This window comes from Etheostoma spectabile, chromosome 20 (genome assembly GCF_008692095.1).
Source record: "Etheostoma spectabile isolate EspeVRDwgs_2016 chromosome 20, UIUC_Espe_1.0, whole genome shotgun sequence".
Lineage (NCBI taxonomy): Eukaryota > Metazoa > Chordata > Actinopteri > Perciformes > Percidae > Etheostoma > Etheostoma spectabile.
This window is the reverse complement of record NC_045752.1, coordinates 12,210,515-12,233,259: the sequence shown is the minus strand read 5'-3', so window position 1 is coordinate 12,233,259 and position 22,745 is coordinate 12,210,515. Positions and strand designations below refer to the sequence as shown.

The window sequence follows — 22,745 nt, the reverse complement described above, 5'->3', positions numbered from 1 at the left end:
CACACACACACACACACACACACACACACACATATACACATATACACACACACACACAAAGAAAAGAATGCATCTTTTTGTCTGCACATTGTTTTCACTAAGGAAATAGTGATGATGTTTGGCAACAGTGTAACACAAAGGGATATTATTGGTCATTAGTCCATGAGGGGAAAGTATATTGTCTTCAAAAAGGTGGGTTGCAATATTTGTACATTGGGTATTTGACTGCACTGCACAAGTTTATGTAAAATGTGTATATAGTTTCCTGTATCAATTGAAGATTAGGTGTCTACTAAGTTGTTACATTTCTTTGGTTCCCTCCCACTGTTGATGCTTCTTGCTACAGTATAACCACTATAGCATAGCAATGTTACCATTTAACCATGTAAACTGTCAGATGTATTTTTAGGGAAAAGCAAAAAGGAGTTGAAGTGTCATTGACGAGAGAGCTTTCTGACCGAAGTCTCCGACCGAATTGTACACCAAAGAGGGTTTCCTTTTAACATTTGTTGACTTTCATGCATGTGGTCACATTAGTTGTTTGTGTAATTAATTCCATGTAGCTGCTTCTAAAACTGTTTTCACATACTGTATCACTGGAGCTTTGTTTTTCTCAGTAAGTTGTATATTTTCTTTAATGTTATTTATAAAACTGTATATTTGGGAGATTTTCCTCATGTAAATACTGACCGGGTAGCAACCTTTTTTTATTTTCCCATTCCAGAAAATATATTGTTATTGTACATTTTTTCATGCTTGAAGTTTCCCATATTTTCAATAAAAACTGAAGGGTCCACATACATATTAAATAGGCAAGTTTGTGGCAAACGGAAGGGTTACCGCTTTAATCATTAATAATATTAATACACATAAGCCTACAGAATTGAGCTCTATGGGACCCCAATGTCCACCAAACGAGGGTTAAAATGTTAATTAAATGTTAATAAACAATCGTAGAATTGACGCGTAAAACCTTTGGTCAATGCGCTTTCATCTTAATTTGCTACCAGAATCAGACTAGAACAGCTAGTGGCAGTATATTAATTTGGGCACATGCGTGTATATCTTTATTCATTTGTGTAATCTGCCTTTTATTTAAAATGACTGCATAGCCCAGCATTTGTGCGCGCTGTTAATTTCCCTCTTCACTGGAAACGCTGCGTCAAGTCAGTCATGAATCGAAAGACTCACACCGGAAGTCAACATTAAATCCTTCAACATAAAAACGCAGTTAGCGCTCCCTGTAATATGTTGTCATCAACGAAGGTTTTTTATTTTATTTTGAAACGGTGACCTGAACTTGCATAATATTGTGTGTCTATTTACTGACTTGACACCAATCGGTGAGACAGACCAGAGGCGTGTAGTTTAAGACGCGGAGCGGTCGCGCACTTAAACCAGATGTCAGGAACATTAGATTTCCTGTGACACAAAATCAATTTACCTTCGATATTTCTTCCTGGATTGCCTCAAAAACATAATTGTCTGGTTTTTTTTTTAATGAAGAATGGGCTGCGCAATATCAGGTCTGGCTGCAAAAGCTGAGTTTGGAGACAGGACTACAGAGGAGTCTGGTGCTGGTGCTGCGTATCCCAGCGAGGATCAGATTCAGATGATCAAGGAGTCATGGAAAGTTATCCAGGACGATATAGCCAAAGTTGGGATTATTATGTTTGTCAGGTAGGATGCTTAAGCCTTGTCTGTGCTTTTCCAGGTTAAATAACTTCAAATGAATTCGTCTAGTTGGCTAATTAGAAGGAGAATAGATAATGTAAAGCTATAGGACCAATAATGTTTATATGTAATGTCACTAAATTTCTAAGTTTTATAAAGTCACACTGAGACGTATACATATACAGTGTGTACACATATATTATATCTGCAGATGTAGTAATTTGTTAAATGTAGCCTATATATTGTGAATTGTGCGGCCAAAAGCCAACTTTTTCTTCCCATTTCATATGTTTAAATGACCCATATTCCTGATTATAACGCACAGCAAAGGACAAACTTCAGTTTAACCTTACCAAACAGCTTAGTGAAACCTCTGCAGTGTTCTGACCTTCTGGCACAGAAGGTGTGCAGAAGGTCTTCTGATCTGCTGCGGCGATGACATGATGCTGACCTTTTTATACAAGCCGGAAAAGTGAACATCCAGTATTCCTGTGCTCTGCCCTCTGACCCGCAGCTTTTCATTTAGAGCTCAGAGCGGAATAACCCTCCTCCCCTCTTATCACTTCCTATCACATCTTAACATTACATAATAATACACAGCCACCAGGCCTGCCATACAATTGAAGGCATTAGGCATCAGGAAAATGTATTTTATCAATGAGTATAATGACCGGGAAAACATCTTTGGTCTTTAGCAGGGAAATAAAACAAATGAATTTGTATGATGTTAAAGAAATGTGGACAGTCTGCTGTATCTAAAGTACAGAGACTACCAGGCACATGGCTAGAAGCCCAATTAATCCTATGCTTCCCCTGGGTAACCTCAACAGTTAGATAGAAGATAGACCTTTATATTTCAGCCTGGCTATTAATGGGCCTCCTCTGGTCAGGGCTTGTATCTCATAACTGAACAGTAATTGTTACAGTGAAACAACAAATATGAATCACCTGTTTTCAATTGTGTTCTTTAAAAAAAAAAAAAATATTTAACAGACATAATTCCTTGGCAAGGGGATGTTCCTCTGTCTAATTTATTTTATTTATTTTATTTATACAAAACAAGAGACTCTAAAGACTCAGATGGGCTCGATGAATACAACCTCTGAGCAGGGCCAATTAAAATTCCACCTGAGCGATATAGTGGTACATTGTCTGCATGCATGCAGACTTGCACCTACTACCCGACGAGAGAACACACAATGGAATAAAATAGGAAGCTCTCTACGGGTGGCTGCTGTGTTGACAGCGATTGGAAAAATAAAGAGCAGCCAATTTCCCCTTTTCTCAAATCAATGAAGATGGTGAGTAGGAGGGATGGATATTGAGAAAGCAAATTTCACAGCCACTTACACCCCAGTGCAAATGCTGTAGTCCACTGCCGGTTGGAACATAGTTAAATTATACTTTAAAACTAATGAGCCAAACTAGAGGGTTAGACAAATTTAAAACAGGCATTTCAATAGACCTCTCTCCGTGTTATCGTCTGCTTGTCAAAGGCCAATGAGCTACTCATGTTTTCCACTGTAGCCATTAGAGACACCATCGCTTCGGCAACACCTCACCCACCACCTCTATTCATCAATTTATCTATCAAGGAGGGCACATTTTAGACATCTAATGCATTTATTCATGAGGACTCTGTTATGTATGTCGGGTTAGAAGCACATGTTTTTTCCCTCTCACTAACAGCACTGAAGGCCACGTAATAAAGGAAAAAAAACAAAAAACAAATAGAATAAGCATTCTGATCGACCTGCCATACCCACACTTTTTTGAAACTATAATGTATCATTAATGCCTAGCTTGGTGTTACAGTTCAGCACCACACATGTCCAGGTTGCCTGTGCTGCATTATATGTCTACTGTGTATATATACAGTATATATTTATATAGATAGATAGGTTTGTTTTGGTCTGGGAATTCCTATGACAGGCAGCTCTCAGAAGCGTGCACTGTTGTCTTGGTAACAGGTTGTTTGAGACCCATCCTGAATGCAAGGATGTCTTCTTCCTGTTCCGAGACGTGGAGGACCTGGAGCGGTTGCGGACCAGCCGGGAGCTCAGGGCACACGGTCTACGGTCAGTCACCAGCTCATCACACATCAACACTGTAGCCAAACTGAACAAACCAGCCAATGATAGCATAGCATAGTACTGCACGGCATACACTCGCCAGGAGAGCACATAAGCCATAATTTCTGCTTTTTGAAATTTTCAGAGCCACTCCACTAATATTCAAGGTACCCCTTGGGAGAAGTAAACGTACCCCTGGTTGGGAATCACAGCTTCAGTGAGCATGTGCGCCAGCAGGACAGTGTATCCTCGATGTGTTTTCAATAGCTTTTGGACAACAAGGGAGCTGAATGCCACCGAGGAATATCAGGCGTTGGCTACAGGCAAAACTTGTTAGTGGAATCAATGCATACTGTAGTTGTTTTGGTCTTTTCATCGGAAAAAGAAAGAATATCACCGGACTCATGTTTTTAACAGTACATAATGAAAGCATGTTGCACACAGAATAGTGGATGAAATCCTAAGATAAGTGGTGCCTCAGGTGGTGGGATCATTATAACGTTCCTTGCCACTCTGCTGCAGATAGAGCTTGTGGCATCTATCACAGCCACTTGTCTGTGGTGTGCATCAGTTCCTCTATGCTCAAGGCCAAAGCCGCCAATTACTGCCTGAAGGTACAGAGGCTAGCGTGGCAATGCAGCAGAGACACAGACCCATCCAAGCATGAATCGGCTGCTCTCATATTCTGTGATAAGGCCAAATGGCCCCTCAACCACACTCTGGGGCATTAGTGCAAAATGTCCACGGTGGCAGCGAGACAGAGGAAAGAGAGAGCTAAACCAACTCTAACCCTTTGTTCCATATCCATCTTCAAAACTATCACCCACACACTCTGCAGTGGTGACAGACACACCCGCAAAAGCAACAAAGGAAATTGATTCTGTGGTGTTTTGTTCCCGACACAATTTTTTTTTTTTAGGGATAATATATTGTGCAATTTTGCATTATCAAGTGTGAGCTAGATTGATGAGAATCAGTTGTGTGTATATTTGTAGTTATTTAAGTTTGTGAAACTGCAACTCCCACCATACAGCCTTTCAACACGGAAGAGTGTCACAAGCTTATCTACAGTGGAGATGTGTCAGTTGATAGTCGCCTACTGCCAATTCACAATTAACTGGTGGATCAATCGGGCTGGGCGTCTTTTTTTCTCCATCTTTTTCAGGGTGATGTCTTTAATCGAGAAAAGTGTGGCTAGACTGGACCAGCTGGAGAGACTGGAAGCTCTGGCTCTGGAGCTGGGGAAAAGCCATTATCATTACAACGCCCCACCTAAGTACTACAGTGTAAGACCCCGATGATCCAATTTATTCTAATTTCAGCTGTAACTCTTACTCAGACTCACCATTGCACTGAGACTAAAATCACAGCAGCTGAATGAATTGACCCCAAACTGCAAAAATGGAAACACACCTACTCTTGCACATAACAAGAATGCTGTGACACACTTACTGGATATCATCCCTGTTAACAACAAGGCACACACACATCAGTAAGTATCTTGCATAATTATTTTCCAGTATGTCGGAGCAGAATTCATCTGTGCCGTGCAGCCCATCCTGAAGGAGAGGTGGACGGCTGAGCTGGAGGAGGCGTGGAAGGTAAGGAGTGCCATTGTGTGACCTGTGTGCCTCTGTACAGTCCCTGACAAAAGTCTTGTCGCTTATCTATTTTGTAGAAACACCCTGCTATTAACCTCTTTAATAATCAATGGTTTGTAAGAATAGCTCATATGAAAAGCAAAACCCTCCCAAATGATGTTCAATGCACTGAAATAAATTAGTTCATAAAAAAGATTTATTATTTAAACAAGACAGAAAGGTCAAATTTTGGCAAGACAAAAGTTTGTCGCCTATACAGAAATTGAACAAATTTACTAAAATACTAAATATGTCAGCAAATAAATAGTGGTGCTGTGAAATTCAAATTAATATTTGTATGACTTCCATGAGCTTGAAGGACTGATCCATGCGGTTTGGCAAGGATTCAGACCATGTTTGATGAAGTCATCAGGAATAGCTAGGAAAGCAGTCTTGCTGCCTCCCGAGTCATCAATATTCTTTGGTTTGGTCCTCCATGCTTCCTCTTTATCCTACCCCACATATGCTCCATGATGTTCATGTCTGGTGACTGGGCCGGCCAATCCTGGAGCATCTTGATCTTCTTCGCCTTGAGGAACTTTGAAGTGGAGATGGAAGTATGCGATGGAGCACCATCCTGCTGGAGAATTTGGCCTCTTTTATGGTTGGGAATATAAGAGGTAGCTAAGATTTCTTGGTATTTGAGACTATCGATGTTGCCTTCCACCCTGCAGATCTCTCGCACACCCCCATACTGGATGTAACCCCAGACCAGGATTTTTCCGCCACCAAACTTCACGGTTTTCTGGGTGAATCTTGGATCCATGCGGGCTCCAGTAGGTTCCTGCAATATTTGCGGCAACTGTGGTGTAATTCAACAGAAGATTCATCTGAAAAATCCACTTCTTCACTTCTCCAGCGTCATCCTTTAGCAGGCTGTGGGCCTTGGCAATGCCACACGGTTTTTCAATTGTCTTTTGTTTAGTGGGCTTCTGGGCACTGATTCGACCAGGAGGCCATTTCGAGGCAGAATCCGACAAACCGTTCTGGTTGACACAGGGACTTCAGGTGACCAGGTTCGTGGAGCTCTGCTGCAGTGGAAAATGGGCTGGCCTTGGATTTCGAGCCAACAAACGGTCCTCGCGAGCAGTTGTCTTGCGGGGTCTGCCTGACCTGGGCTTGTCAAAAACATCTCCAGTGTCTTCAGATGTTTTTTTAATCCTTTGTACTTGATGCTGAGACACATTGAAGGTGTCTGCCACACATCAGCAGTGGATCTGGTCTTCAGCCTCTTGATAATGAAAACTTTAGTCTCAGGGAATCTTAGGCATGTTTGCAGAGGTCTCGTTGCAGTTGATGTGAAGGTCTAGTGTACTGGGGTTGTTTTTATACACACCTGAGACTGATTGATCCATTATTAGTCACAGGTGAGCTCATATGACAAGGGCACAACACTTATGTCTTTGCAAAAAATGACTCAATGGGTTTACCAAGCTGTGAATATTAGAATACTTTTTGACAGTTTCTTTTTGCACTGAAAAATTATTACAAAGCTGTTGGGATTAAAATGAGCCATTTTTGTAAATAAATCTTGATTAGAAATATATTTCAGCGGCACTTCAGGTCAATTTGTACACAAGCGACAAGACTTTTGTCAGGGACTGTATGGGAGTTCATCGGGAGCATCATTCTGGGTAATCGCCTCAGGAATAGTAAATGTGCTGTATTATATAGCGCTTTTCAGTTTAACAACTGCTCAAAGCGCTTTTACATCTACAGGAAACATTCACCATTCCACATCATACACTGTGGCCGGGGCTGCCGTACAAGGTGCCACCTGCTCATCAGATAGACACTCACACACCTTCACACTCGATGAGCAGCACTGGGGGCAACTCGGGTTCAGTGTCTGCCTAAGGACCCTTCGACAATGACTGCAGGGGCGGGGATCGAACCACCAACCTTCCAATTGGCAGGCAACCGCTCTACCACTGAGCCACAGCCGCCCCTGACGTGCAATCAGCATGTCAGCAGTAGTGATGGTTTGTGTCCAGCGTGCGCCAGAGTCTCTTTAATGCGCTCTGCAACATGTCAAGATGGAAACCAGTGCAACACAAGCTCGACTGATGAGGAATTTACATCTCACTGAACCATACATGAGCATATTAAGAAAATGGAACATGGCTCTGTCACATCATGTTATGTCACTTAAAGACCCCTTGCGTTATTAGATGATTAAATGATGTGTTGCTTCTCAGTATTACACAATAAATACGTCTCTTACCTATTTTCTTTCCTAGTCCGGGCTGAGGAGTTTACACGTTCGTTCAGGCTTTGGATGACAGTTCTTAAATAACGCTGTGCTGCGACCTGGACACATCGTCAGTGATCATACTATCACTTTTTATGACATTCAACACTTTGACTTTTTTATCACTTTTTTTCGACATACTGTACTACTTTGGACAAAACGCATATCAAAGATCAAATAATCAGCAGAATTAGCATTCACAAATTATGAGTACATGATGCCTTTTTTATCATGTTTTTGACATACTATACTTTTGATCACTTTTTCAGCATGCTAGACTGTAATTTTTTTTGCCATACTACTGTATGCTATGACTTTTTTAGACTTTTTTCACCAATATGTACTATGACTTTCCTCTGACATACTATAATATAACTTTTTTCGACACACCATTCCATGATTATTTTTTGTCTTTTATGACTTTTTTTTTTGTCGACATACAGGAATGAAGATGAAAAGAAAAGTTGTTTTCCTCTCAGTCTCTCACTTTTTTCGACATACTATGCTATGACGTTTTTTGCTAACATACTTGACTTTTTATTACTTTTTTTGACATACTATACTATGACTTTTTAATAACTTTTTTCAACAAACTATACTACGACTTTTTTTTAATCAATTTTTTTGAGATACTATGACTTTTTTCGACATACATACTATGAATTTTTTTGACATACTGTACTATGACTTTTTTGACATACTATACTATGACCTTTTTCGACATACTTTACTATGTATTTTCACGACTATTTTGACATACTGTACTATTAGTATATTTTTACTTTTTTCAACTTTTTATACTATAACTTTTTTCCAACATTTTCGACTTATTATACTATGACTTTTTTCGACATGCTGTGCTATGCTATCACTTTTTGGACGTACTATTTTTGACTGTTTTTCATCAATTTCTTCTACAAACTAGAAATGATTTTTTTTTACTTTTTTCAACATACTATACTATGACTATTTTAACTATGACTTTTCAATATACTACATTATGAGTAATTGGACATACTATACCATACATTTGAATGACTTTTTGGACATATTATACTATGACTTTCTTTCAACACACTGTATACTATGACATTTTTTTCATCCTTTTTTTCAACATATTATGCCATGACTTTTTTGACAAAACTTTTTTGACTTCTTCATCACTTTTTCACAACGTACTATAATATGAATTTGTACGACTTTTTATTATACTATGTATATATGATACTATACTATGACTTTTTTTGACATGCTGTACTATGAATTTTTAATCACTTTTTCAAACACTATAGTTTGAGTTTTTTGCAAAAACATGAATTTGTTTAGGGTGGTTGGTGAAGGGCTGGAAGACAGAAGGTTGAGTGTACAAATCCTTTAGTGTCCAATTAGTTTCCTACTTTACCGGAATGAAGAATACAATAATATTCCTGTTATTCACTCTTATCACTTTTTTTCCACATAACATATTATGACGTTTTTACCAGTTTTTTTGACATGCAACACTTCGGCATTTTTATCATTTTTTTGACATGATATACTATGATTTTATCTATTTTTTTGACATTCTATACTATGATTTTTTTCATCACTTTTTCGACATAATATACTATGATTTTATCTCCTTTTTCAACATGCTATACTATGATTTTTTCATATTGTTTTTTTCAACATGCTATACTGTGACTATATTTGACAAACTATCACTTTTTTCGAATTTTATCAACATACTATACTATCACTTTTTTTTTTGGTCAAATAGCTTAGGATGATAAGAGAATGACTGGAAAACAGAAGGTAGAGTGTTCAAATACTGCTGGTTGTAATTAGTTTGAAGACATACTTTACAGGAATGAAAAATACAAGTAGATGAAGAGAAAATTTGTGTTTTTGTTAGTCTCCCTTATCACTTTTTTGGCACGTTACACTGTGATTATCACTTTTTTACAATGTACTATACTGTATATTTTTATGACTTTTTTGACATATACCATGACTTTCTTTCAAAATACTGTATACTATGACTTTTAACAAATTACACTTTAACTTTCTTTTGACACATTATCGAAATGATCAATGATTTTTTGTGACTTTTTTTGACATACTACAGTTTTTGAGGAAATATACTGTGACTTTTTCAACAAACCATACCATGACTTTGTTTAAACTTTTTTTGACATTCTATAAAATTACTTTTTTGACATACTATACCATGACTATTATCACTATGACTTTTTTTGAAATACTATACTATGACTTTTTTATTACTTTTTTGACATACTTTATGTTTTTATCACTTTTTTCGACTTACTACGCTGACTTTTTTTTAGTCAGTTTCTTCAACATACTATACTAGGATTTTTTTTCTTCGACTTTTTCAAAATACTAAACCATGACCTTTTTTGACATACTATGATTTCTTTCCAACTTTTTGACATACTATGACTTTTTTTTGACATACTGTACAGTGACTTTTTATCCCTGTTTTGGACATACTATACTATGACATTTTTTGTTATCAATTTCTTCAAGAAACTATACTTTGCCTTTTTTAGACATACTAAGACATACTATGGCTTTTAATCACTTTTTCTAACAAACTATACTATGACTTTTCGATTGCTTTTTTTCAACATCTATTACTTTTTTTTGTCATTTATTTCAACATACTATACCATGACTTTATTGACACTGTATTATGACTTTTTTTGTTATCAAATTTAAAAAAGAATATATAGATTTAGAAATTATAAACAGTGACAAACAATTACTAACAATACACAGAGTAGGAATGCATCGTACTATGACCTTTTTATGAATTATTTTGACGTACTACACTACAATGTTGTATGACTACCTATTTTTTGACATACTATACTATGACTTTTTCAAAAATATATAACACATATACAAATCCAAAACATTATGTACAACATTATGGGTACTTCTAGTCTGTCAAATAACAAATTGATGTGAACATTTTTTTAATAACTTGTACACCCGCTACAAGCCTAAAGTTTATCCAAATAAAGAGTTTTATTTTGTCTACCACACTTTCTTTAAGTAGCTGATTGATTTAAATGTTCCATATTGATCAAAGAAATATATTTTAAAAAAGCATTCAGTCCATAACTAAGCTACATACAACCTCCAGCAAACCTTCCCTATTCCATATCCTGCACTGCAACTTTGGTGCTCATTTGTGGACAAACGACACCCATCATCGTTTTGTACTCATACATGCTCTTTCCAAAACTTTGTCTAAAGAATGAATGTCCTTTGCGCATGGAGACCCTGGCCCAGTTCAATGTGTGTTGTTTGTGACCCAGACCATGTTCCAGTTGGTGACCAGCCTGATGAAGCACGGATACGAGGAAGAGAGCAACCGACAGAGCCACCTGGCGCTCTCGCCGAAGGGAAGACCAGACAAGAAGAACACAGCGCTATGAGAGGCGCCTTTTCAACTTTAACTCAGACCGTTTTATCAGTAGAGCACAGAAATGAGTTTATGTATATAGTGTATTTACTGTTTCCTTTTCTACATTGCTCATGTTTACTAGTCATGGTTTGCGGTTTTAACACAAATAAAAACATGCAGTAACTTTCAACAATACACTTTATTTCTGAACTTTAATTCTGCTGCAGTCCTCTTTCATGGGATCAGGATGTGGGAGCACGAAGAGACGGAGCAAATGGCTGACAGAATATACCAGCGGTAGTAAACTTGCTTAGTATGACAGAATTACACCCAGTACAGTCTCAGTATTCATAACTCAAACATGCCTTTCAGTAAAATCTACAACTTTTATCATTTGACATGTCATCATTCAGAATCCTATTCACCTTTCAATTAACCACGGTAACTGAAACTACAAAATGTAATTGGTATTTACCAATTTACGATGGCCAGTTTCATCAGCTTGGTAGAAATTGGTTCAAATTATAAAATATTGTACAGCAGGAGTTAAAATAAAAACAAAATAAAGTAAATTGTCATCAAGCTAACCGTGAAACTGGTTTATAGAAATCATCCAATAAAATCTGGTTTAGTTCTGTGTTTCAAAACAACGTAGCAGTAAATTCAATGCTTATTTGATTATTTAAAAAAAAAAAAAACACAGCTCTCGGGTCAGCTGCAAATATAACATAAATATGGACTCTAACAATTAAATAGAATGAAAATGCAGGTAATAATCATTGGGCTCCATGTATTTGGTTCCAGAGGTGACACAGCTGTTGATGACCTGGTTCCAAAGCAGAAATAGTGGAGATTGAATTAAGCCGACTTGCTTTGTCCTGCACGAGCTGCTAGAAATCCTCAGGTTTTCTGCTCTAGATGGCCAGTGGCACCAAACAGCCATATATATGAGACCTTACCATGCAAACAATGGCATAATATCAAAGTAGTCACCAGGTAAATGAACAGAGATTCGGAGGCCTCAGGTGAATGGGAAGAAAGCCGATTGGGGTGACCGACCTAGTGGAGGCCTTTCCCGTTGCCTCAAATTGTACAGGCCAGTTTAGGTACCCATGGTTATGTTTAAGAGTCTGTTCCTCATTGGGTGGCTTTGGTCTTCTTGCTTTTGCTTTTCTTATCTTTCTTCTTAAGTCCATCCATGTGAGCTCTAAGGAGGTTGGAGTATGCCTGTAAACAGGATTTCGAGGTTCATGATCAAGTTCTCAGCTCAATTATTAAAAGAGACTATGAAACAAATCATTTTGATAACATCAAGGAGACCTAATCAAGAAAGTCAGCATATTGTGACACAAGGCAATAGCTTCCACACAACACTGAAATTGAAAACAAAAACTAGCTCAACCCACCATTTGAAACTTGATTACTTCTTTGGTGCTGACCTGAAATAGTAAAAAATGAGAAGTGAGCATCAACACCTTGTGAAAAACATTTCCAGCTAAATATCAGATCTGTTAGGACAAACATACAAACAGGAAACACAGTAAGCTCACCACTGTGCTTATTTTCTTTTTTCCCTCAGATGCTCTGATGAGACATTTGTTGTCTGCTGGTTCAAATGACTCTGTGTGGCCCTTTCGGGGTGCTGGCTTGGTCCTCCCATCATCTGGGGAAAAAGAAAGTCCCATTCCAGATAATTAGATGTTGAAATGGGAACGCAGCTTTATTTACTGACTAAACTCGAATGATGAATGTCAAAACTCAGGAGGGATGTCTGCTTACATTTCTTTAGCGTGATGACAACACTGCCAGATGTTCTGCACTTCTGGAACAGCCGTGTGAGCTCTGTGAGAAACTGGACAACAGAGCAAATCAAACATTATTGCCCCAACAACTGACAGCCCTGCCAAAATGATCATTAATGTTTGGGGCTGCAGTTGCAACACAGCCTTGACATAGCAATAATGCTTTCTGCAGTTTTGGACTGATTATACACTCAGTTGTCAATGTATTAGGCAGACTTGCTTGATTGTCACAAAAAGTGCATTGGACTTGCTTGAAACTTGAAGGGTAAGACTTGCCCATGTGTGACTTACTCCCATCTCTGGTATTACGTACACTTAGTCTAAACTAATGTAGTTTTAAGTCACCTACAGTTTTACGGCGGATCACGTGTAGGTTGATTTATACAACATCCCTCCATGAAGGGTACAATAAGATATATGTGTGTACTAACATTTAGGGTAATTTTAGCCTGCCCTCATTAATAGGGGAGAGAATCTCATAAACCTTTCAGCCTACTATATTAGACTGCATTAGTTTTAGATAGCTAACGTCAACTAATAATCTTGTGAGTAGAGGTTGCAAAAAGACCTGGTAGATAACCTTAACATTGAGTTTAGCTTAACTATAGTATTCAAAAGGTTCTGAACACCCACACAGGTGTTCAGAATTAATTTGGCTGATTAGGCTCTTCCCAGGACTGTGCGTGTATAGACTGATTGACATCCTCCTGAGTCTCCGGTTAGCTATTTTTTGCAACTGGAAGTGCAGGTGTAGAAATTACACATTTATCACTCTTATTGGTAGATGAAGCTTTGTTATTCAATACACTCCCATCAAAGCTCTCGCCCACCTTCAACCTGAGTAGAGATCTAATAATAGAATAACTGAAGTTGCTAATAAACTAATGTCGTTAATGTAGTTCGTTACCTTGAAATGATAAGTTACCGAGTGCCAACCAATGTTACAAATGTATTTTTTCAATTCGGTTTCAGTGCGTTTGCTAGTTGTAGTTTAGTTTCAGGGTTCAGTTTAGTTCAATTGTTTTCGTTTACTAGAAATAATTTCACTGCTGTATTGTTTTAGTTTATAAAAGGCAACGTTACATTTATAGTTTAGCTAGTTAACTTAGTTAATAACCCTGGTGCTAATTTAACTAGCTAGTCCAAGTTTAACTATATTGGTGTCTGTACAAAATTATAACCCCTTCTTCGGAAAGCACGTTATAAAAGCCAGTTTATGGCTCTTAATATGCTATAAAGTATAGCGTTAGATTAATAACTGAACAACCCATTCGTCAGATTTACGCGAAACCACTTTTAGCTTCAACCAAACGTTAGCAGGCTGGCTAATGAGTCAGTCAAACGTGTTGCTAACGCTATCTGTTAACTAGACAGCTAAAGTATACCGTGTCAAGGTCTACTTTAAAATCAATAACGTCGACAGACCAAATTATTAACGATGTACTTTTTGTTCTTACCGAATCGTTTTCAAGCAGCACCATGATTCTGACTTCAGCTTTAGTGGTTTACTGGTCCTGGCTAACTGTGAAGCACACGTACTACACAAGCCGGAGCTCCGCCCTGCGCCTTCACTGCGGGGACATACGTTAAGTCACAGCGCCGCCTACTGCCAGGGAGGGGAACCCCACACAAAGCTCTCTGCAGTCAGTCATACATACAATAGTTGGAGGAAACTTTGTACATTTTGAAGTAACTGACCCTGAACACATTTAATTTGATGACAAAATCTCATCAAGGTTGTCATACATGATCATTACCATTTATTTTTAATATTTATACAATATGCTCCGTAATTGTACATACCACACCTTATAAAAGCATAAATGATAACTCAATGCACTTTTTTTCTAGGTACAGGCACGTTATATTACATTACAGCTGATACAAAATATAAATGTCAGGGCTTTAACATGCAAAACATTCACTTTATGCTCACTTTCAGCACACATTCACTTTAAAGAATATGATTATATTGTTTTTTCATTCATAACATTGGATATCTACCAAATCTGATGATTTAGACAAAGATATAACATAACATAACAACAGCAACATACACAAAGCTATGGTTTGAATATGGTCTTGATAATAAAATGTATGTGTTTCTGTCATCTTGATAGTGCACAGTCTGGGTGGTGCCCCAGGTCAGCAAGGTGCACAGCAAACTCAGAGTTCCAGTCTCTTTCAAAGACTGCCCTGAGCTGGCTCTGCAGGGCCTTGGTCCTCCATACAGGGTGAGGAGCATGCTGGGAAATCACCAGACCCACTCCAGCTGTGGTCACAAAGTAGTCCCCAGACCAATTGGAGGTACCTAAGGAACAACGCAATGTAATCTGGTCAGTTATTAACCAATTCACATGCAACAAACATACTCCTCAACCCATGACTGCACAATAACTCTACTGAGTTCAAACTCAACAGTTAATGCGTGGAAATAATAATCATGAAAATAAACTCACCAATGTAGGCTACTTTATCAGTCACCATGTATTTATTGTGGTTGACCCTGGTATATGGAATATCAGACTGGTTTCCCACAGGCACAATGTACAGTTTCTGAAAAGAAAAGAAAGATCAGTGTTTACACCCAGCAGATGCATTTATTTCATGTTGTGTCTTACTATCTGGATGCTGATATCCTGGTGAGGGCTGTTCATTGAGGCTAGAGACTGAAGAAAGGGCAGCATGGCTGGGTCAGAGTCCCGCCCACAGCTGATCAGCATGCGCATCTTAACCTTCCTCTCAAATGCAGCCGTCCTAATGGCATCATCAATGAAAGGCCAGTATCTATTCAATTAAAGAATCCAAAGTGAGGAAATAAAGCAAAAGATGTGAACAGTTGATGGCAACAAAGGGTTTCTTTTGTGGGTCACCTCTGAGGCTTTTCAAAGCGTGTGGTTGGGAAGTACTCCATAACGGCTACATCCACATAGTGTTGGGCATCTGAGATGATGGAGACAATAGCCTCCAGGTCCTGAGTCCTCGATGGAGGACAGAACGATGGTGGAGAACCCTGGGGTGAAACACAAATATTGAACAAGACCACATTTGGTACATCAAACCCTGACTTCCATAAGGTAACAGTTTGAGGTTTTTGGTGTCTGAAATGGTAAGACACACTGTACAGTTACCTCGGTGTAAACAGAGATAACAGCCCCTTATCCATCAGAATAACTGTGTCCTGTAAAATGGAACTGAAACCTAAGGAACTCACCGTGAGGTACAGCCTGCTGGAGATATTATCAGTTTTCACCAGCAGGGGGTGATGTTTATTGATGGAAGTGTCATACTTTGCAGGCCAGGGCTGTGGCAGGGAGCTGTTGGACTGCCCCATCGCCCAGTAGGACTGGAAAATCTTATGGAGGTCCTTTGCTAGACTGGGGCAGTTGTAGACAACTACTCCCAGTTCCTTCACCTAAAACACCGGACAAAAGTGAATTATAAAAATGGTTTGGCATTGTTTTAAGGTTTAAAATAAGCATCTGTAATTGTTTTGGTGTTACCTGTGTGAGAGCCCTCCAGTCCATGTTGGCGCTTCCAATAAACACATGTTTTCTGTCAACAATCCAGAACTTGCTGTGGAGAACACCCTTCGTCAGGTGGCCAAAGTTCACCTTCCTCACCTGAACTCCTACAGACAATCAGATAGGGGACTGCAGTAAAGCAAAGTCGTTGCAAACAATGCATCACAAAGAAAAACACTGCAATGAATGAAGAGAACAAGGGAGTCACTTTCAAACCTTTATTTTTTAAGATCTTTAAATCTGTGGAGTTTGTTCTCACACTGGGAACACTGGTCACCACTCGGACAGAAACGTTTCTGGTGGGCAACTCTTCGAGTTCTTTCAGGATCTCCCTTCCCTGCAGAGGACAGACTCACTGTATTGTAGGTCTATCCCACATACAACATGTGCATCTTCCCATGTGCCTGTCTATTTTAGTTGATAACTCACAGGTATGTCAGAGGAAGAGTTAACGTTAATGTCTTCCCCAGTTAAAGTCCAGTAGAAAGAGGCCACGTCCACTTGGTCCGTTGCCACGGAGAGAAGATCTTTCCAGGCCTTTTCCAGAGGGATCCCAAGCGTTACATTGGCTTTGTATTTCATATGTTGAGGGATGCTCTCCACCAGGGTCATGCTAAGAGATAAACAAAGACATCTGCTCAGGGAATTCTCTGGAAACTGAACTGGAGAAAATTATAATTTAGAGATAGATTAGATTTTGGGAAATATTAACCATATGGTCAATAGATGTACAGTAGATACGGTATGTTTTGTAATTTTTACTTTCAGAATTCTTTGCTCAAAAAAATCCTTCCTCAAAATTAGTACAATATAGATTACAAGGTATTCATTAAAGAGATTATAAAGAGGGGAAACAATAATTCATTAATTTACTGTACAGCACACATTATGTAAAATACACAGAATTTGTAAGATAGATGATCTATTGTGCATGGTTCATGACATAGATAAAAAAGTAATTTCTATTAAGTCATTGTCCAGTTAAGTCCTGAAATTTCCTGGTGATGACACTATGACAAAATGCAACTGTAAATCTAACAGATATCAGATATACAGTACTTTGTTCCAAAGTTGTTCAGATTAAAGAAAAGAAGAAGCAAATGTAGAGGTAATTAGTCAGTCACCAACTAACACTTCTTTAACTTTATCTTCAGTGGGGTTATTACCTGCACTGGTCAGTAGAGAAATTGCTCCCAGCAGCTTCATTAGGAAGCGTCTCATGATCTTCGTGGGGTGGTGGTCTTTTCAGCACAGCGATGGCAAGCAGGATCCCCAGGACTGTCAGACAGCCCAAAACCACAGCTAATGTCACACAGCTGGTTGACCTCTAACAACATGAAGTTTGATAGAAAAACAAGTCCAGGAATAAGAAAAATGCGTCATACCAAAACATAGGGAATGACTTGGTAAATATGTCATGTTGTCCTACCCCTTTGTTTGAAACATAACCGTCATGAAGGCTGCTATACATAGAAGACATTTTTTCTTTCAAATGCTCGTCCTCTATTAACATTCAAAAGCAGGAAATTATCATCTCAGACAGACAATACACACACCAGAATTCTGACTTCACTAAAGACAGAACTCATAAGAACTCAGTTTAAATCTCAGAGGAAGTTTGGTTTCCATAGTATTGAAAGCAAAACTTACACAAAGCAGATGTGGATAATTTTCCACCAGAAAGAGCTCACAACAAACACGCTTCCTCTCTTCCAGCTTACACCCAAAACTGATCTGAAGGGATATCTCTGCTACCGAATACATTATAGCACAGTTCCTGTTTCACTTTTGTTTCAGGCCGAGACATGTATTTGCCTAGGAATTAAAAAAAAGAAAAGAAAAAAAAGAAAGAGTATTGTGAGTGAATAAAAGCCATGACATAAAACAACTTTACTAATCAAATTTATTTGAAAAATCTGCAATCATCATCAAATTCCACAAACCAAACATAAATACCATCTAACAAGACATCAAGATCACAGCCAAATCATTCTGGGTGAAAGGAAGGAAAACATGAATTGAATATAAAAAAGGGACACAAAAACTTTGACAAACAAGAATCACATTTCAGCTCTTAAACCTGCTGTAGCTCTGATGGAGTAAAGCAAAGAAGAAATACTACCCAATAGAAGAATAGCAGCAAGTTCCATCAATAGGACTAACATTCAGTTTTTGCTTGAGTTTGTAAACAACCACCGTCCCACACAGCTCTGTGGCACTAAAGGTACTTCCCAGTTACAATCACATGTACAATCTGGACTGGGAAAAAGGGGAACCCAAAACTCGCTGTTCATCAAATGTTTACAATCAGTCGCAGGAGGGCAACGGCTTTCAGTTTGCAGCATCTCAGGTCGAGGGGATAAAGTTATTCTACATTAGTGCAAAAGACAAGATTAAGAGGTAATTTGTAAGATGCTCAGATATCTTTTTACTATGTTTTCTATTTACATGTCACAAGCTCATCATCAGATTGACAGTTTCACACAATTGACTTTGTCAACTTGAATTCTAAAATTACATTACTTCTCCTGTCATGTGAGGACCATCAGAAGTGACCTTGTGACTTGAGAGGAAATTTCAAATCCTACCACAGTGCTCTGATAGCTCTTGAGCCTGTGGAGGTGTAGGTGAGGTGTGATGATCCCACTACAAACACAGATAAAGGAGATTCATTCCCGTAAGTCGCTTTATGATTGTCTTTGGCCAATCCTCGGAGCTGACCGTGCTCTTGAGGCATGGAGAACAAACAAAAAAATAGTTTCAAGCCCCCAACTGTGTTTGACACAAATAAAGAAGTTAGAGGGAATGCTTGTAAAACACTTGTTTTTTTCCACTAGAGTTTGTGGTTGCCAGGTGACTAAAAGAGTCAAGAGACCAGTTGGACCACACATTCCAAAGGGATTTTCATCACCAACTGGACAGAATATTGAGGCCATCTACTGAGGAGGGCCTGGACAGAGTACACTAGGACATGTTCACAGAATAATACTCAAGAAATTGGCTGGTAGAAATTCTGTAATATAACATGAACTTGTCTGGCAATGAGTCTATTAAATCTCCCAAAGTCGGGTCGTCTCGGTTACAGTGTCTCACAAAACGCCGCTAATAAATACTTTTTACATTCTTCAATAAATCAAGTCCACCAAGAAAGAAGTGTCAAACAAAGACAAAAACATGGAAGGAAATATACGAGGAAAAGCAATGAGTTTACTGAGGATACAAGTACACTAAGATCTACTTGTGTTGCTGCAGTTCATTCTACTCAAAACAAATATAAATAAACAATATTTCCGCAAAAATGTGATGTGTTGCTAAACATAGGAATCTCATATATTAGTAGATTTCCCTGAGAGGATTATACTCAGGCCGGTTTTTAAATAAACCAAGTAAATACAATGTGCTGTTAAAATCAGCAAATTTGGTCATATCATTGGCAAATAAAGAGGTTGACCTCTAAAACACACAGAATCAAGTATAGTTTTGAGGCCTGTCAGAAGTGCGGTTTATTAAAGTATTTGTGGTACTTCCTTAAATCTTTATCTTAAATGTAGGCCTCCCACTGTGTATACTCTACGGGCATACAGTGGAGGCCTCACTGTGAATTACATACGTGTGTAGTGCTCATAGTGCAGTAGTGTGTATGTTTGGATGTATGGGGAGGCTACAGTTCTGCAAATACAGTCTCACTTCCCCCCTCTTGGTTTCATTGTGTGCACAATGGTTCGACACCTGGGTTTGTGGAGAAACAGCAGATGATCAACACTTTTGGTACCTGCGTGTTTGTGTCACATATCAGACTAAATATCCAGTTCTGAGGTCGTCTTGTGTCACGCCTGTTCTCCTGACCCCCTCACTGGGCCTCGGGCCGCCACCACGCTTGGAGACAGAATGGATGGTTCTCCAGTCCCGTGAGACGGGAGGTCTGGAGGGCCGAACAGATGAGGAGGAGATCGCCAAGGCCTTGGATGCTTCAGCCTGTGCACTGGGTTCCATGACTGTGTTAATGACTGGGGGAAAAAATAAAATGTAATGTGGTTTTAAGCTGAGTATTTGGCTTTACAATACAAAAGTATTATGAACATTATCCTGATAAGTGTACATTTGTATTTATATTGTTTATAAAGGATCAGGCTGACTCACCTTCAAGTTGTCGTTGAACTCTCCGGAGTTCTTTCAAGATAGATGTGATTTCCTGAAATACAGATGTCCAACTTAGCTCAAACAAACAGCATTAACTGGCATGCATATAACCTGAACATTGACAAACATAAGTCACCAACCTTGTTGGAGGTTTTGATAACAGGGACATCATTGTCAGAGTTTACTTTGGCCTCTATTTCTTCCCAAATATCCATCCGGTCCTGGAACAGTACCCTGTGTGCATAATATGCCAAATTGAGTTGATAGAAAGTGAGCTTCTTAAAGTATTCTTTAAAAGGGATAATCCACAACTCTGAGTCCAAAACATTGACTTTTAGTCTTGAAAACTGAGGGTGTGAGACCAAGCTTTCGGATTGTGGTGACAAAGAAGAACTAAATTCAATCAAGAATACCTAAATATATTTTTCCTCTCTGATATCTTGTGTTTGCTTTTCTGGATCAAACAAAAGTTAGAAAAAAAACACAATGGAAACATTTAAACCGGTTTATCTGTGTCTGATCTATTCAGAAGATTACATCTCAGTAACATATTGTTTGTGTGCTGACTCACTCAGTTAAACTAATATACACTAATTTAATAAGATTACTGGCTTAGTGTAGTCTGGTTGTCAGACAGGATCAATACCGTTTTTCATCAATCCCATTAGGAATAAAGAATGTATAAATAACAACCTACTTAATTTTGTCAGAAAGTTGCTCAGTGTTTTCTTTAATGGCCATGGTGATTTGAGACACAGGATTCAGCATCAGAGGGTCATCAACAATGACCTGGAGAAAAAACAAACACTTTGTAATGATCCCCTAGTGGTGGCATCCCAGAGATTTGTGAAAAAATGAGGTGGAGCGGCACATTGTGTCAGACCTCGTCTCTGCTCTGCGCTCGCTGCCTGCGGTGCTGTTCATGGTCGGCCGAGCTCTGGTCAGGTTCCCTTGTAGATGAAGAACTTGGTGGAACTCTCTGGTAATTCAATCCAGCCTCTGGAATACGATGAACCAGCTGCAACACATTCAGACTTTAGTGTTACAATATCTATCAGTCAGTCAGTCAGTCAGTCAGTCAGTCAGTCAGTCAGTCAGTCAGTCAGTCAGTCAGACTCTTTTAGCTGATGTGTTAAACAAGGCAAAGCGATAAAACCATAATGTACAGAGCCAAAGAAGAACAACGCACTGCTGGTATAAACACAAATGTTCAACAAAAGCACAGAGATACTTCCTCTTTTAACAAAAGGAGGATAGTTTGGGATAGAAAGGACACAAAAAGAATTGTCATCTTCAGTTTTAGTCGATTGATAAAAATAGAGGTTTGATGCTTCAGTGTGTTCGATTAAGCAGCAGCAGCCCTAAGAATAGCTTTGGTGTACCTGTTCATGAGCGGTCACTGTGGAGACAGGTGCACTGCTCGCCATTCCAGGGTTTTGTGGATCACCATCACCAGCCACATCATGGATCTCTCTGGCCAAGATAGCAAGGTCTTTGGCCAGGTCTTGACTTAACCTAGCCAGGAGGGAACGTGTGTTAAAGAAGAAGGCTGCCCTGAATAAGAATTATCTTTATATCTACATTATATTCCGCTGAATGTGAAATCCTCCTTATGCCCTTTAATGGAAAATCTGAAGGCTGCATATGTGAAACCATCTTGGATGTCATTTAGGATATAGTAAGGAAAAAAAACTAGTAATATTCCTTACCGTGCAATTTCAGAACTGTGGTTGGACCAACTGTGGAAGTTGTCTCCCTCGTGGTTCTCCTCCTCAGAATCTCTGCAGGGGGGCTTCTGATGCAGGGCGACCACCGGCTGAGGCCGAGGCTGATGACGTGGGCTATGGGAAGCTGAGGAAGGTTGGGAGCGTTTGTGTTTAGGAGTGCTCTGGTTTGAGTCGTACTCCTCATCTGAGGTAGAAGCGTAGTCAGAGCCTTTCTGTCGTCTCCTGGAGTCTTGGCGTCGTGAATTGGTTTGAGTTACAAAGGATTAGGATAGAGAAGTTGGGAAAATAGGAGAAAGAGAGATACCATCAAAGAATACAGGCAAGAAAAACACCACCAAGCATAGGAGATGTCACCAAAATCCTCCTCAGAACAAGAGACCAAAAGGTTGCTGTGGAAGTGCTCATTTCTGCAACTAAATTTGATCAAAGAAATGGCTCAGTTTATTTTTTCTTTCAGATTCAAAACCATTTACAAACTGAAATGAGTACTTGATTTCCAC

The 22,745-nt window shown here is 38.9% G+C and overlaps 4 protein-coding genes across 9 annotated transcripts in view; 1 reads left to right on the top strand and 3 right to left on the bottom strand.

Annotated features, from left to right (window-relative positions):
- Positions 1–1,308: 1,308 nt before the first annotated feature.
- xgb (x globin) lies at positions 1,309–11,442 on the top strand. Its single transcript, XM_032499861.1, has 5 exons — positions 1,309–1,680; positions 3,645–3,752; positions 4,912–5,032; positions 5,267–5,347; positions 10,964–11,442. The coding sequence occupies exons 1-5, from the start codon at positions 1,508–1,510 to the stop codon at positions 11,081–11,083; spliced, it is 603 nt and encodes a 200-aa protein (XP_032355752.1). The 5' UTR covers positions 1,309–1,507; the 3' UTR covers positions 11,084–11,442.
- Positions 8,710–22,745, bottom strand: part of cep170ba (centrosomal protein 170Ba) — a 28,705-nt gene continuing 14,669 nt past the window's right edge. For 3 of the 5 annotated variants that reach the window (XM_032499855.1, XM_032499856.1, XM_032499858.1), the window contains 7 exons: positions 22,228–22,474; positions 21,901–22,033; positions 21,402–21,536; positions 21,216–21,307; positions 20,659–20,752; positions 20,519–20,570; positions 18,264–20,385 (listed from right to left, as the gene is read on the bottom strand). In XM_032499855.1, coding sequence (XP_032355746.1) covers positions 20,171–20,385; positions 20,519–20,570; positions 20,659–20,752; positions 21,216–21,307; positions 21,402–21,536; positions 21,901–22,033; positions 22,228–22,474 — 968 coding nt within the window. In that variant the 3' untranslated portion in view covers positions 18,264–20,170. Of the gene's footprint in view, positions 8,722–12,993; positions 12,999–18,263; positions 20,386–20,518; positions 20,571–20,658; positions 20,753–21,215; positions 21,308–21,401; positions 21,537–21,900; positions 22,034–22,227; positions 22,475–22,745 lie in introns of those variants that run through there. The other 2 variants (XR_004326862.1, XM_032499857.1) reach the window with 2 other exon arrangements.
- srp14 (signal recognition particle 14) lies at positions 11,235–14,462 on the bottom strand. The gene is made up of 5 exons (XM_032499863.1): positions 14,312–14,462; positions 12,832–12,904; positions 12,603–12,715; positions 12,459–12,491; positions 11,235–12,279 (listed from the first exon to the last, which is right to left on the bottom strand). The coding sequence occupies exons 1-5, from the start codon at positions 14,333–14,335 to the stop codon at positions 12,190–12,192; spliced, it is 333 nt and encodes a 110-aa protein (XP_032355754.1). The 5' UTR covers positions 14,336–14,462; the 3' UTR covers positions 11,235–12,189.
- pld4 (phospholipase D family member 4) lies at positions 14,602–18,190 on the bottom strand. 2 transcript variants are annotated; one of them, XM_032499860.1, is made up of 11 exons: positions 18,029–18,190; positions 17,808–17,881; positions 17,545–17,705; positions 16,808–16,991; positions 16,595–16,715; positions 16,358–16,485; positions 16,069–16,269; positions 15,728–15,867; positions 15,476–15,641; positions 15,314–15,410; positions 14,602–15,165 (listed from the first exon to the last, which is right to left on the bottom strand). In XM_032499860.1, the coding sequence occupies exons 2-11, from the start codon at positions 17,856–17,858 to the stop codon at positions 14,963–14,965; spliced, it is 1,452 nt and encodes a 483-aa protein (XP_032355751.1). In that variant the 5' UTR covers positions 17,859–17,881; positions 18,029–18,190; the 3' UTR covers positions 14,602–14,962. The 2 variants fall into 2 exon arrangements, with proteins under 2 accessions (XP_032355751.1, XP_032355750.1); XM_032499859.1 differs by lacking the exon at positions 17,808–17,881 and having other exon boundaries at positions 18,029–18,157.

Coding starts and splice junctions, on each gene's coding strand:
- xgb (XM_032499861.1), top strand. CDS start 1,508: ATGGGCTGCGCAATATCAGGTCTGGCTGCAAAAGCTGAGTTTGGAGAC. Junction 5,033..5,266: donor CCCCACCTAAGTACTACAGT/GTAAGACCCCGA, acceptor ATTATTTTCCAG/TATGTCGGAGCAGAATTCAT. Junction 5,348..10,963: donor AGCTGGAGGAGGCGTGGAAG/GTAAGGAGTGCC, acceptor TTTGTGACCCAG/ACCATGTTCCAGTTGGTGAC.
- srp14 (XM_032499863.1), bottom strand. CDS start 14,335: ATGGTGCTGCTTGAAAACGATTCG. Junction 12,492..12,602: donor AAAAGAAAATAAGCACAGTG/GTGAGCTTACTG, acceptor TTACTATTTCAG/GTCAGCACCAAAGAAGTAAT. Junction 12,280..12,458: donor AAGTAATCAAGTTTCAAATG/GTGGGTTGAGCT, acceptor TCCTGTTTACAG/GCATACTCCAACCTCCTTAG.
- pld4 (XM_032499859.1), bottom strand. CDS start 18,142: ATGTATTCGGTAGCAGAGATATCCCTTCAGATCAGTTTTGGGTGTAAG. Junction 16,992..17,544: donor TTCTCTACTGACCAGTGCAG/GTAATAACCCCA, acceptor TTTATCTCTTAG/CATGACCCTGGTGGAGAGCA. Junction 15,411..15,475: donor AGGATATCAGCATCCAGATA/GTAAGACACAAC, acceptor TTTTCTTTTCAG/AAACTGTACATTGTGCCTGT.